Source organism: Parus major, chromosome 20 (assembly GCF_001522545.3).
Source record: "Parus major isolate Abel chromosome 20, Parus_major1.1, whole genome shotgun sequence".
NCBI lineage: Eukaryota > Metazoa > Chordata > Aves > Passeriformes > Paridae > Parus > Parus major.
In genome coordinates, this window is record NC_031788.1 from 373,264 (window position 1) to 386,744 (window position 13,481).

The window sequence follows — 13,481 nt, forward strand, 5'->3', positions numbered from 1 at the left end:
TTAGGCATACAATCTCTGTGTGATTCAGTCTTTTATCTTCAGGAGCGCTATACAGTGATATCAGCTGTTGGGCAAGGACTCAGGGAAGCAAAATATTGTAACTTACTCATTAAAACAGTGGCATCATGACAGCCAGTTTCTATGAGCAGTGTAGGGTAGTTTTCCCTTTAAAGTTACTGATCTTCAAGGCAGATACGGCATTAACATTTTATTTTTAGCATTTCATAGCTAATATGTGTGAATGCATGTTTACTTAATTTCTTTTTGCTGTTTAAGTTTAGGAAACCATTTGGTAAATATAGCATATGCATGGGGCAACTTATCTGTTTTGTTCTTACAGTAACAAAACCTTGTAGGAGAACAGATTTTCTTGCATCAAAAAAAGCTGCAACTGTTGACCAAGATCACAAGTTTAGATGCAAGTTCTTGGACTGTTCAAAATCCTTCCGCAAAGCCAAGTTATTGCATTATCACATGAAATACTTTCATGGAGTGGAGAAGGCTGCAGAATCACAGCAGAACCCTGTAAAAAGAAATATTCAAACCAGAGCTTCTTTGGCTTCTGAAAAAGCTAATCAAGAAAGGTCAAAAAGAGGACGGACCACAGCTGGTTCACTGTGTAAGTATGGTGCTGATCTCTATCATTTTTTTAAACAGCAACAGGCAGGACAGGCAGAAAATACCAGAAATCCATTTTCTTTTGGGCTGAAGGACTCTCTTTTAGGGCTGTGTCTTAGCATGTTTCTATATGGAGAAGCATAATATATGTGTACATCATATTGTAGAAGGGTATGAAGATGTTCCTTCTTGCAGAATTCAAGATCATGTTCTGGTAAAGATCCCACTATGCAGCTTCTCTGATTTTTCTGTAGAAGCTCACTTGCATATGAAACCTCTGTTCCTTTTTAAAAACCACAGTTCCCTGAACTTCTGACTTGATGTTTATTTTTCTCCTGGCTTACAAATAGTATTGATTGGAGATTTCTGTCGTTTTCTGTATTAGGGAACAGTTTGGATACCTCCAGTTCTCACCTATTTCTTCCTTGTCCTTAGGTTTTGACTTTACTTATCTGTACTTTACTGCCTTCAAGCACATACCTGGCTGGAAATTCAGTACCATTTTCAGCAGTATTTACTGTTCTGTGGGATGAGAAATCCTAGTATTTAACAAGTTCAGTTGTTTCACCTATGCTTGGAAAAAGATCTTTGCACAACAGATAATCAGTGGAAAGGGATAAAAACTTAGCCAGAAAAAAAAAAAAAAGTAAGTTTTAACTGCTTTGCAGTCTGGAAAATCACATTCACTTCTGTTTCACCGTCACTCTCTGAAGCACTCTCTGCCTGCCATGATACCAGAGTGGCAGTCTAGGTCTAGTGTGAACTGTAGTGGTTATTGATAACCTGTCCAGACTTGGCTCTTGTGGACTGATGTCTCTGTACTGCAAGTCTGTAAAACTAGTCATGTCTTCTGTCTTTTCACTGAGCCTTTTTTATAAAATACATCATTCTCCTTGCTGAATTCCCTGATGTCTTTTGTCTTTGCAGTTGATTTTTCATTAATACTTTAAGAATTCCAAAGTCTTGCAAGTTGATCACAGAGCTCCAGCTCGCTACAGGAGGATATATCTTGCCTTACTTTGTTTCATGACTGCATTTCCTAGAGTCCGGAAAATGACTTTTCATTTGAGGTGCTACTGCTTGTTCCTAACAAGATGTGTGTGATTTTACATACTGTAACTACATGTAAACCCCAAATACTTCTGTATCTTTAAAAAATGCAAAGGCATAAGCTTGGATTAGGTAGGGAAGGAATTGTCTTTAAATACATTAGGTAGGAGGTTGTAATGATTTGTATGTATTGTACTCTTCGTGCAGCTTAATTGAGCCCAGGTATTGCCTGGAGGAACATAGCTGAGATAAGCACAGTGTGAAGACTGGCTGCTGACAGCTGCAAAGTGATCAAAACAGGCTTTGTACATGTCATGGGCTTTTCAATAACCGACTTCTGTTTGGCTCTTCAAACTGTGTAATTATTTTTATTTGAGAAGTTGTTTTGTTGTGATTGTCTTCAATGCCCTGACTAGTGACTCAAGATCTTGACCCTTCAATTTATCCATTCCTCCAAGTGCATACAGTCAGATGCACCATCATCACTGTCAGGTAATTCCTTGTGGACCTGAGATATAACTGTATTTGCTTATTTTAAACCCCCACTCTTCTAATTCCCCATTTGTGGATGGATACTTTTCACCTGGATCATTTCCACGATGTGATTCATAGCAGCTCTCTGCACAGAGAACCTGGGGTGTGCTCACAGCTGCTGAACATTGCATCAAGGTGGAAGGGGGTTGTAAAATTCTCAAGTAACCTTCACAGTTGAAGCCTGCTGTTGTGGAGCTATCCTACATTTTTTTCTTGATGAGGAAAAGCAATGTCATTATATATTTGTTAATTGTCTGATACTAAGTGCCATTGTTTTCTAGGTCAGTGTGTTCTTAATTTCCCTGATTTTTGTTTGGTGATGCTATACAGTCAAAAGCAGAGTTAATGAGGTTCCTGAGCTCTTACTGTATTATTTGAAGTTCTGTTCTTCTGTCTTAATGGCATGGATAGAAAGCTGGTCTTCTAGGTAAGACTTTCTGTCTACTGAACACTTGCTCCACCTTTTCAAATGGCTTTTCGGGAGGTGCTGCTTAGAGTGAAAGCTTTTGAATCCGTAATTCAGTCTGATATGTAGTGGGTATACTTTCCACTTTTACAATCCTATTGTGAGCAAAAATTCTCCTGTTCGAAAAGAATATATTTAAATAATTTTACCTTTTTGGTACAAATGTCCTTTTCTGGTACTTCACTATATTAGGTAGATTTTAGTGCTTAAGAAAAGGTGGCAATTTCTAAAAGATAAAACTTTAAAACTTTAGGAATCATGATTTTTGTTATTCCATAAACTTGAAGATGCACTTCCTTTAAAAGCTTTGTCACACTTACCTCACAAGTTCTATTTCAGACTTCCAGGACTCCTTACTCTTTCTGCTACACATAAAATAAATGGTGGGGGTTGTCTGGTGCTGGATTTAAAGTGAGAATACTTACTGCTTCTAAAGTTGTAGGAAAATGTGCAATATTCAGAGCAGTAGCAAAACATTTTCTTTGCAGTGCCTAAAATTAAAATTTTAACACATAGGAAAGAAAACGGATGTAAGTGGTCTTCAGTGACCATGTTGTGGGATTTGGGAAAGAACAATTTAAATATAGTTGCTTTGCACTGAAGTGGAGGCTCTGAGATTACGATTTCTTGTATGTAAATTGTGCTACTTGACATTGTAATCAAAGCTTGAGTGAGCTGGAAAGGTTAATGTGGGACTGATTCAAGCTGTCTCCTCCTTTTTCCAAAGAAGGATCTCGCCTTTGCAGTGGCAAATTTGATAGATAGCTCTCTAAATTTTGTAGTTGCTCTAAACAGAGAGGACTGAACTGCCATTGCCTGCAGCTTGTATTTTACATATGCCTTACAGAATATGCCTAAACAGAATGACTAGGGCTTCATGGCTACTGGATGTGTTCAGGCAATACCTTTCTTAAATTTATCAGGAAGTAGTATGAGATCATTATGATGAAGCAGCTCTTCATGATGCTGCCTGTTACCTCCTTGAGTTGCTGCTGCATTGGTCTTCAGGACAGAATTGTTCTTATATGCAAGAAGGCAGTAAATATTGTGTCCCCCTGGGCTATAGGAGACACAGGCATACCTGCCCTCAGCTCTCAGGTTGCATTACACCTCAGCAGGTGCAGTGCAGGACACCTGCAGGCTTCTGTTAGGAGGATCACGACCTACACAAATGTATGTGGATGCATAAGCCCTAGAAGAGGCTTTTTGAAAATCTGGGCTGCAGATGATTTCAGTGTTGGTCTTAGTTGAAAGAGTTGCTTAGATTTTGTGCTAGTTCAAATAGACACGCTCTATCAGAATTATTGCTTGGAAATTAAATGTGGTACGGCATCTGTGAAAATGTATGTCAGTTAGTGACTTATTGATTGCTGTAATGAAAAATGGAGTAGAACTGGATTCTGTGTCCATATGCATTAACCTTTAGACAGGCTTTTTTCTTTGTGGTCCCTTCTCTTTTGCTACAGAACCCCTTAGTTTACTGTTGAAGTACATCATCCCCTACTGTGACTTGTGCTCTGCAAACACTGTAAACAATTGTCTCTGAAGGTACCAGTTTTCTCTTTCAAATATGTCTGTCTGTCCATGTTATTTCATATAAAGTGCCTGCAAAAGGTTATTCTTAATAAAGATTGTTGTTTCCTGACCTATAGAAATTGTTTTTTCCTGACCTAGACCACTCCAAGGGCATGAAATACAGAATAGCTTTATTTCTTTCTTTGTACCTGTAAGTACAACAATTTTGACATCTTGACTTGGAGTTTTTCTGGATTGATGGCTTTCATCTTTGTACTAAAATCTATTCATTTGGAGCTTTGCTAACATGTAGTTTGTACCTTTGTGGTGAACATATTTTCTGAAATCTGAAAGTCAGGACTTGAGTGCTTGCACAGCTGATGTGCCCCCACGTCATACCCTGGGAAAATTCTGTACTTGCTGGATGCTGAAGATTTCTCAGGAGACACAAAGCTTGTGAACAAGTAGGGAAGTAGATAGTGTGCATGCACGGAAGCACCATATGAGGTGATCTGTGTGTTCTTAATGCTCCTCATAACTGCTTAGTACTGCTATCAGCACAGTTGTACTGACAGCGACCTCATGAGTTGATACCCATTGATTCCTAGGACATAGTTTAGCTCTTCTCAGGAATTTTGGTCAAATAACCTCTGTTTTAGAAAATTCTGCCTACTCAAATTAATTACAGTATGTTCTGTTAGTGTACGACCAATTTTATGCATGAATTCTTTACTTGAATGCCTGTAAACAAAATAGATATTTTGTCCTTACATGTGTTATGGATGAGAGCTGAACTGAGGGGGGCAGGGAGTGGTGGGGGGTGGCAAACTTGTTTTGACACCTTAAAACATGGTTGTCACTAACAGCTGTCCACAGGCGCACCTTTGGCCTGTTGTGTAGTGGTTGTCAGGTTAATCCTTGGGGAAATTCTCCTGTTTTCTCTTGATTCTGGCTGGCCAATGCTTCTGCTAGACAGTGGGATATGCATGGTGATCTACAAATGTGAGGTTTTTCCTTGCAGCAGGGGAACATCTGCATAATCACTCTCTGTGTTTGCAGAATCACCAGTTGTATTCAGCTTATCATGACAATACTGCATTTGGTTTCTGGGGGGCAGCTGTAAGTCCAGATGAAACATGGCTTTTCAGTTCTGGAAAATACCACTGGAAGTTCTCAGCGAATGATCTCACAGCTGTGGATGCTAACTTTGTCTGATTCATGTACTTGGGAATGCAATCTCTGCTTCCTCTGAATGCTGAGTTATCTTCTTGCCTGGGGTCCTGCATCAGGGTTCCAGGGCACAGAAAGCTACTGCTTTGTCTGTCACTGAACCTCAATGTGCTTAGTAGTAAGTTCTCTAAAGCTTATTTCGTGTGTTTTCTGCATGGTTGAGGTAATTTCATATCTCAGGTCTGTATGTCTTAGTTTCTAAGATCCTTCACAACTTCTGGGTCAGCTCTTCATATGACAGAGGATATTTCTTCCAGGCTTAGGAGAGAGAGGCCTGAAAGAACTCCCTGGATGAAGGCTGGAGGCAGTTAATCAGCAATCCTGTTCATCTCCATCACAATCATCTTGTGAACATACACCTCCTGTTCCTGTTAGTAGTCCGCAGTGTCATCTGAGCTGGAAATTAATCTGCTCTGATGTTTAATCACAGCATTGCTGTTCAAGGACAATCAAAGTGTCATTGTCCAGGGTGTCAGGAAGTTTTTCGTGCCTTTTATGGTTTTCCCAAGGGGGAACACAGATACATGTGTCTTCATGGGGCCTGCACAAGCAGCTTTAAGAAAAACAGAGATTCCCTTTGTAGTCCTCACAGGAATCTCTATGAGCATGGTCCTGCTGTTGCTGCAGCCTCACAACCCAGTCATCCTGTGACTGGGTGGAAGCAGAGGAGTAGGAAACCTTCTGGAGGGTTCAGGTTCACTTGGGGAGACCACAGGATGGAAGCAGGTTGTACTTCTGCAGAAAAACCAAATGTGAGAAATGTGTAAGTTCTAAAGCCACGTGCCTAAATATAAAGTCTTAGTTGTGGTTACTATGAATAATTGTTTCTTGTTCTTTAGGGATCTATTTTATTAACTGACCTGTCTGAGTTATACTTCAAAATGAAGAAAGACACCTTAGTGTGGAAAGCTTGTACATTGTCATCTCCATGGCATCAGTTTTAATGTTTGCTGCCCCAAAAGTTTAGGCTGAATTTCCAGGTTTTTGATCTCATCTTCTCAAATTTAATTGCAACTTCTAAAATTTATTTCAGAGTGCTCAGAGATCTTGTAGACCCTCTAAACTTTTCTGTCAATGTAACAAAGTTGTTTCAAAATCTAATGTGTTTGTGTCAGTTACTGGGGAAAAAAAAAAATGCATCCAATATATGATAGAGTACCTTGGCCCCTCCCCCAGGACAGTGTAATGGTTAGCTGAGAAATCTTACAGAAATATATTAATCTGTGTGTTGCAAAAGACTGGATGTAATCTTGGCAAAAATCTACTTGAAATTAAGTCTCACAAAGCTACAAAAAATCCAGTGGACACGAAATACAATTTTGTTCCACCAAGAGCCTGTGTGCCACCTGTGTCACGTGCCTCAGGAAGTGCCACGTGCTGTTGCAGACTGGTGAGATCGAGGTGGCTGTGGTGGTCTTAAATGTTAATTCATGAGATTGAATTGGGGCTGTTGGGAGAAGGGAAAGTTAGGAGGCCTAAATGAAGGCCATCAGGTTTGTATGGATTTTTGTATTGTAATTTTGAGTTTCACTTGACACAGAGTTGTGTAAATATTTTGGAAATATTGCAGAGTGGTAGACAGCCAGGAAAACTGCAGAAAAGATTGTTTATGTGACTTTTCACCCTGTACTGAAGTATGCCATTTGCATTTCTTAAAGCTTGGGTAGATCTCTAAGGGTACTGGTGTTCCCAAAGAGATTATGTAGTACCTGAATGTTATTTCTCAGCTACTGTGTACGATGGGAAAAAGTTTTCTTCTGTTTTTGTCATCTGAATTGATGACAAAATATCTTGACCCCTAGTCATGGAAGCCCTTAGAGGAGCAGGAAGTCAAAATAGACCTGACTTTAAAAAGTGAATAAGAACAGCACCAATAAAACCAACCAACCAAAAAAAATTACCACAAAACCTCTTTTCCTGCAAGAAAACTTGGTCTTGTTGCAAATGGAAGGTCATACATATAATTGTGGTGTTTTATCAAGGATTCTGCTTTAATAATTCTTTATGGACAAAGCCTTCCACTTTCTTGAGGGAAATACACACCCAGTGAAAGGCAGCAGTGTGTTGCCTGTCTGGACAAACGGCATCTTTTAGAGAGTCTTTAGAGTGTGGGAATTGGGTTTTGGTTTAATTTCTATCATTTGTGCCCGCTATAGAGCACATGGGCAAGTGACTAGGAGACAAGTTTGGTTGTGGAAATAGTTGCAAGTGGCTTTTCTTTTTTGTTTGGAATTTTTTTCCCCTTAAGTTCTAACTTCATAGAGAAAGAGGACCAGGGAAAATGTAGTAAGATTTCTGCATCTTGGAGTTTCTTTTGCCTGAAGAGATCCTGATTCTGAAATTTCTACAATGACATGTCTTAATGTGCCTTGTTATTTCTTCAGCTTGAAACGCTGATCAGGGCAGGGTGCTTGATCCAGTTTCTTCTATTAAGTGTGCTCTATGGGACTCTTTCCATTTTCAGTCGCTCTCAGGTTCTTCTCACAGTTATTTCATTGAAGTGTCAAGTGTAGCATGTTAATCTTCAGACTAGAAAGAAGTTGCCTTTCTTATCCTCTGAACTTTTGAGATGCGTATGATGATGGAACTGGGCATTTTTGAAAAATGTCAGCAACCTGTCACCTTAGCTAATGGGTCTCATTGACTAAGACACTTGATGTAATACTCCAGAATGGCAGTCTACTGGTCTTGTTTAGTCTGCTGTCCTACCTGCCATGCAGCTTTAGCTTTTATCACCTTCACTGCTCTTTTTCTGTCCAGGAATCTTTCAGTAGGAGTTGCTATTTGCAGTTAGGAGGATGAAACTGTTTGACTTAAATAAAAAACTTAATCTCAGGTGAAGCCGTGTCTGCATCTTACGATTTTTATGAATTTTAGGTAGTGATCCTGAATTCTTGCATATCACTCTTGATTGAAACACTGTTGTTTCAGTGGTATGTGTTTAAAAACTGTCCTTCCTTATATGTGCTTTATATATGCTTAAATATGCCACTTCTGTGTGTGTTACAAAGCACACTTTTGAGAACTGTCTGTGGTTCCTCTAGTTAAACCAACTGGACACTTTTTCTCTTGGAGAAACTAATAAAAATTACCTGACCCATATCTCTGCCAAACGGAACTGTTTCGCTTCTCATCCCTTCTCAAAGTCACAGTTTTTCTGGAAGAATAGAGCTTTGGGGAATGTAGGGACATCCCCTGTTTCTTTTTGAGAGAAAAGCCCCTCAACAAATCTAACTAAAGCATTGGAGATTTTAGCCTTTTAGTCAGGGCTAGGACTGAGTTGAGCAATGTCTGGTCAGAAACATTCCACATGGACTGCCAGAGCTGCTGCTGCTGCTGAAATAAACTGACTTTGGAAAGTATTTAAAGTTTGGACTTGGTCTTTGTTCTCTTTGTAGATGCTCCTCTACACATAGCCCTCAGGAGTACCCCATATAGAGATGAAAAAGTAGAAAAGAGAAGAACTTCAACTCCTGTAAGTGTGTTAAATAGTCACCGACATTCTATTAGAGACCAAGCCAGGAACCACATAGCAAGAGCCCTGCGGAGGCCTCGGGAAAGAGAAAGAGTTCAACATGGTACGGCTTTTGGTTTGACATGGAAAGTTAAAGGTGGAAAAGTCTTGGGAAAGTGTTAAACATTGTAAAGGACTGATAATACTCTATACCATCATTTATGGAGACTAATTTTGTATAAATGTATGGCATAAAATGTAAGCAGTGTTTTCACTGTCATTTTATAAGTTTTCATGCTATCTGCACTGGGGTTTATTTTTCCCAGTCAGTTGGTAATATTTATAAGATGTAAATAGTACTAAAGTATTAAAGGTCATGAAAAGGTTGTAGGTCTTAATTCTGTTCAACTCCTGGCTGTCCAAATCATTGACTATTTTAAGTAATCTTATACTTACAGAAATGCCTAAAATTAAAATACCCCCCTAAAAAGAGGGGAATGGGGATGGGCATGAGGCACAATTGCCTAGGGTGGTTTATTTTGTAGGGGCTTTTTTTCAATAGCATTTGATGACTTCTGGTAGTCAGCAGTTGCTACTAGACATCTCCGAAGAGCTTCACGACTTTGACTGTTCAGTGATATTGTGTAAACACTGTTTATAGTGAAATCTACTGTTGCATAGGTGTGTAACAGCCAAACGGGATGAGGGGATGTATGTTTACACACACACACACTCTCACAGAAACAATACATATATTTTAATGCGCTTTTTTGTATATAAATAATAGATAAGTAATTTCCAGCATAATTTTAGATTACTATATCACCACTTTAATTCAGATGTTGGTAAAAACTTGAGTCACAGTGATGAAGAAAACACAAATAAAATCTGAGGTCAGACTATTTTATCTGTGGCAGATACTCTGTGTCCTGGAGATTACCTTCTTAGCTGCCTGTCTCTGTATTGTTCTGTTGATCACAGCAGATGGACATTACTTAGCATCTTGCTTATTCTTGGGCATCTCTCACTGCCCTCTCATGTAGGAAGATCTGAATGAGATCCATCAGTAGCTCCTCACTGTTCCTCACTCAGTGGGCCATGACCTATGTGTGAGTGTGGCATTTAGAAATTATAATGAACTTTCACAGTGGTGATGTGATAGAGGATAGTGAGCACTCATCCCAGTTCTTACGAGTCTCTGCCATTCAAGGAAGTTGAAATCCTTGGTTTTTTAAAAAAAAAACAAAAAAACCCCAAACCATTAAAAAATGTAGTTGTAGTGTTCTTAATTTTTTAGGATTTTGTTTTTCAGTTTATCTTTCTGTTTGATCATGTGAATCTATGAGGATGCTCCTAACCTAGACAAGTCTCTTTATCTGGTCTTATGTCACTGAAAATACATTACGTTTCAGAGCACTTAGAAGAAACAACTTTAGACAATAAGATTGTTCAGTACCTGGTTTCTTGGAAGACTGGTATAATACTTGAATACTTGTTCTTTGAAGATTTTTTTTTCAGGGAAACATGCATTAACTGTGTTGTGCATTTCAGAAGATAGCGGCACACAGAAATTTGCAAATTCTTAGATTTTTTTCAGATTTTAAGACACATGGGGAAGCTTAAGGGGACAAAGTGGATAAAGTGACAATTTCTCTCATTTTTATCTTGGATACGTTGATAGTGGTTGAGGAAGCTTACCATATGCCCTTGGATATCTTCAAAAAATTCAGCAATCTGATCATGTGAATTTCAGTTTGCAAATGAAAAGAAGCAAAATTTTTCTACCTCTGTTGAGCTCAGTTACTCTCTTTGCCCTTCTGGAGGAATAAAATGGTAGAGCTTCCTTGCATCCCTGTGAGCAGAGAGAAGGGAATGGTACCAAGAGGATCCTGACTATTGGAAGAATGGGAAATGAGGACAGAGGAAAGTAAGAAGGAAGTTGGAAGTACTATATGTGGCACTTAAATATGAGCATTTCCTGTTTTTTGTTTTGTTGTTCATTTTTTAACTCCCCTCAACACCCATGGAGAGGTGGAAGAAGGTGACTTTTGTGCTGCCACTCCTGCTGCCTTTGAAGGCCAAGTGACTGGTGTAGCCATGTGGGTGAGCACACTGAGGTGCCTTTGCTAATTTCATGCTAAGAGCGGCACAAAGTGGCAAAGTAGTAGGAAATCTTTGAGGACTGAGAGGGATGGGGAGATGCAGAGCTGGAGTCTCCTGAGGACAAGCTACTGAGCATGTCTCCTTCATGCTTACCAGAGCTGATTAAATGTGAATGCAATTTGCAGTTGTTCAGTGAGCTGTTTGAGCCATAAATATACGACTGATGAATTTACTGTTGACATGTGTGAAAGAGGTGGATGTGATATGCTGGTATTGCTGGTTTGCTTCATAAATGGTTACAGACAGCCGTGGGTTCTCAAATGGTTTGTGCCAGTGAAGATTTCTTACAGTATAGTGTCTTCAGGTGCTTATTCAGAGCTCTTATAATCTGACATTGAAATAGGTTTCTGAATAGGATGGTGAGTGGTTCAGTCAGCCAAGCACTCTGAGAGCAGAGCCCTTTTGAAATACAAAGCATCCTTCCATAATCGATGTTCATTACATTTCTGAGTCAGGATAATTTACTTAAGGAACTGCGTAAGTATCTAGAAATTCTGCTGCTGAGACCTAAATCTGAAAGACCAAGTATGTGTCTGGAAAGCAGGGATTTGTGTACATGACCTTGCAACAGAGTTATACTAAGCTGTGCATGCTCTAGAATCGTGCTTGATTGACATCTGTCAGTCATTCAAAAATTACAGCGTGTTTTTAATCTCATGAAAATAGGACGGAAAACAGATGTTGAGAGAATAATAGTTAAAGCCAGCTGAACCAATTGCTCTATTTTCAATATCAGTAAAATATTTGATGGGGGAACTGAAGTTTGGGATGTTGGGGTTTTGTTCTATTACAATGCTGGTGAAATCTTTAGTCATAATAATTTAGAAGGTGGATATAACAAATCCCTCAGTCTTTTTTATGATCTCAGAAGCATGTAAATAATAAATGAGCACTGCTGTACATTTGATTTCTCCCATGTGGTACTCATATTTTGTTATGGGACAGTCAAATTAGGACTTAAAATAGATCATTCCAATTGAGAGCTGAGAAATTCTTACAAATAAGTTTTCCTTTTTCTGTTTTTTTCTGCAGTGAATTGGCCTTGATTGTCCAAAGAAACTGTGGAGGCTTTTAAAGAAATTATGAAGTAGAATAAATGTATAATTTTTTTTAAACTAATTTGGATTTTTGTCTAGTTGCAGGTGTTAAAGGACATGAGAAGAGCAAAGAAAAAAAATCCAAAGACTATGGAAGATCCAAGTCAAAGAAAAAGAAAAAAAAGAAAAAGAGGTCTAAGCCTGGTAAAGCTCATTTTTCTGCTGTAGATGAAACTGACTTCATTATTTTGTTTTGTTACCTCAAAAAAATCACTTTAGGTCACTTAAGAACAAGCATTGTACTTCAGACTTCTTTCTTCACTTAGCTTTTATTTTATTAAGTGATTGATTTTAAATTGTGATTGGCAAGATAATCTGTTTCCTGGTTAAGCTTTGTTGTTAGTGCTGGATGGTGGCTTGTAGTAGTGCTTGTAATGACACAGAACAAATGTCACTCACAAATGAATGTCAGTCTATAAGTCGGGCTTTTCCTTAGTAAGTGTGCTTTGCCCCATTAAGAGAGTGCAGATACCCTGTGTACAGACTGTTCACAGTTATGTTAGCTCTGGGGCTGCTTTATGAATGCTGGAGTTTGGAATCATTGAGTCCTCTTTTTCTGCTGTTAACTGTACTTATTTCTTACACCTTCACTTGTGGGGGAGGGGCCTGTAACAATGAGCCAAATTAAACCTGTCACAGCCTTAATTTCTTTCTTAAAGATTTAAGATCTTAAATTAATTTCTTAAAGAAATTAATATTTTTTCTGGAGAGATTAAGTAAAAGCCTGATTTAAAGTCTGTACTCAAGTTATCCCTCTTTCATGTCTTATTACATTAAAGGATCAAGTGTGACAACTTTCTCTGCTGTTGTTGGGGATGCAGCATACTTCAATCTGCTAGGCATAATTTGTGAAACTAGATCTCCCTAAGGAAGAGTTTCTAAGGTAGAAACACTTTCCTAATTGCTGCCATGAATAAAGCAAACTATCAAGAGAGTGGATGGGAGGAACCATAGGCCAAGTGACTTAGAATTGTACTGAAACAAATAATGAGTTTCTGATTATATGGTGCTCACAAGTGTAATTGATAATGTGCAAAATGTAATTTGTAGATTTTTGCACCAATAGTCGCCATGAGCTACATGTCAGTCTGTCTTTGGTTTTAAGATGTTACATGCCTTTTTTTGATGCTGACCTTATGCTAATTCAGTCCAGAAACTGTGAAGATTTTTTTCCAGATAACTGGAGGGTGCTACTTGTAACTTGACCCAGCCTTGATTTATCCAGTGTAGGCCTCACATAGGAGAGCCATTCAAGGTGTTTTCTTCACACACTCCTAATCTGGGCTTGTCTGCTTGTGCATTCTGTTCCATTTGTAGACTAGGAAAACGAGTGATTTCTGTCCTCTTTGAAGTC

At 38.8% G+C, this 13,481-nt stretch overlaps 1 protein-coding gene across 20 annotated transcripts in view; it reads left to right on the forward strand.

The window, feature by feature from the left end:
- PHF20 (PHD finger protein 20) overlaps positions 1-13,481 on the forward strand; it is a 75,904-nt gene that overhangs the window by 40,962 nt on the left and 21,461 nt on the right. For 9 of the 20 annotated variants that reach the window (XM_015647429.2, XM_033519136.1, XM_033519135.1 and 6 more), the window contains 3 exons: positions 341-619; positions 8,812-8,991; positions 12,167-12,271. In XM_015647429.2, the coding sequence (XP_015502915.1) occupies positions 341-619; positions 8,812-8,991; positions 12,167-12,271 (564 nt within the window). The remainder of the gene's footprint in view (positions 1-340; positions 620-8,811; positions 8,992-12,166; positions 12,272-13,481) is intronic. The other 11 variants (XM_033519138.1, XM_033519139.1, XM_015647419.2 and 8 more) reach the window with 6 other exon arrangements.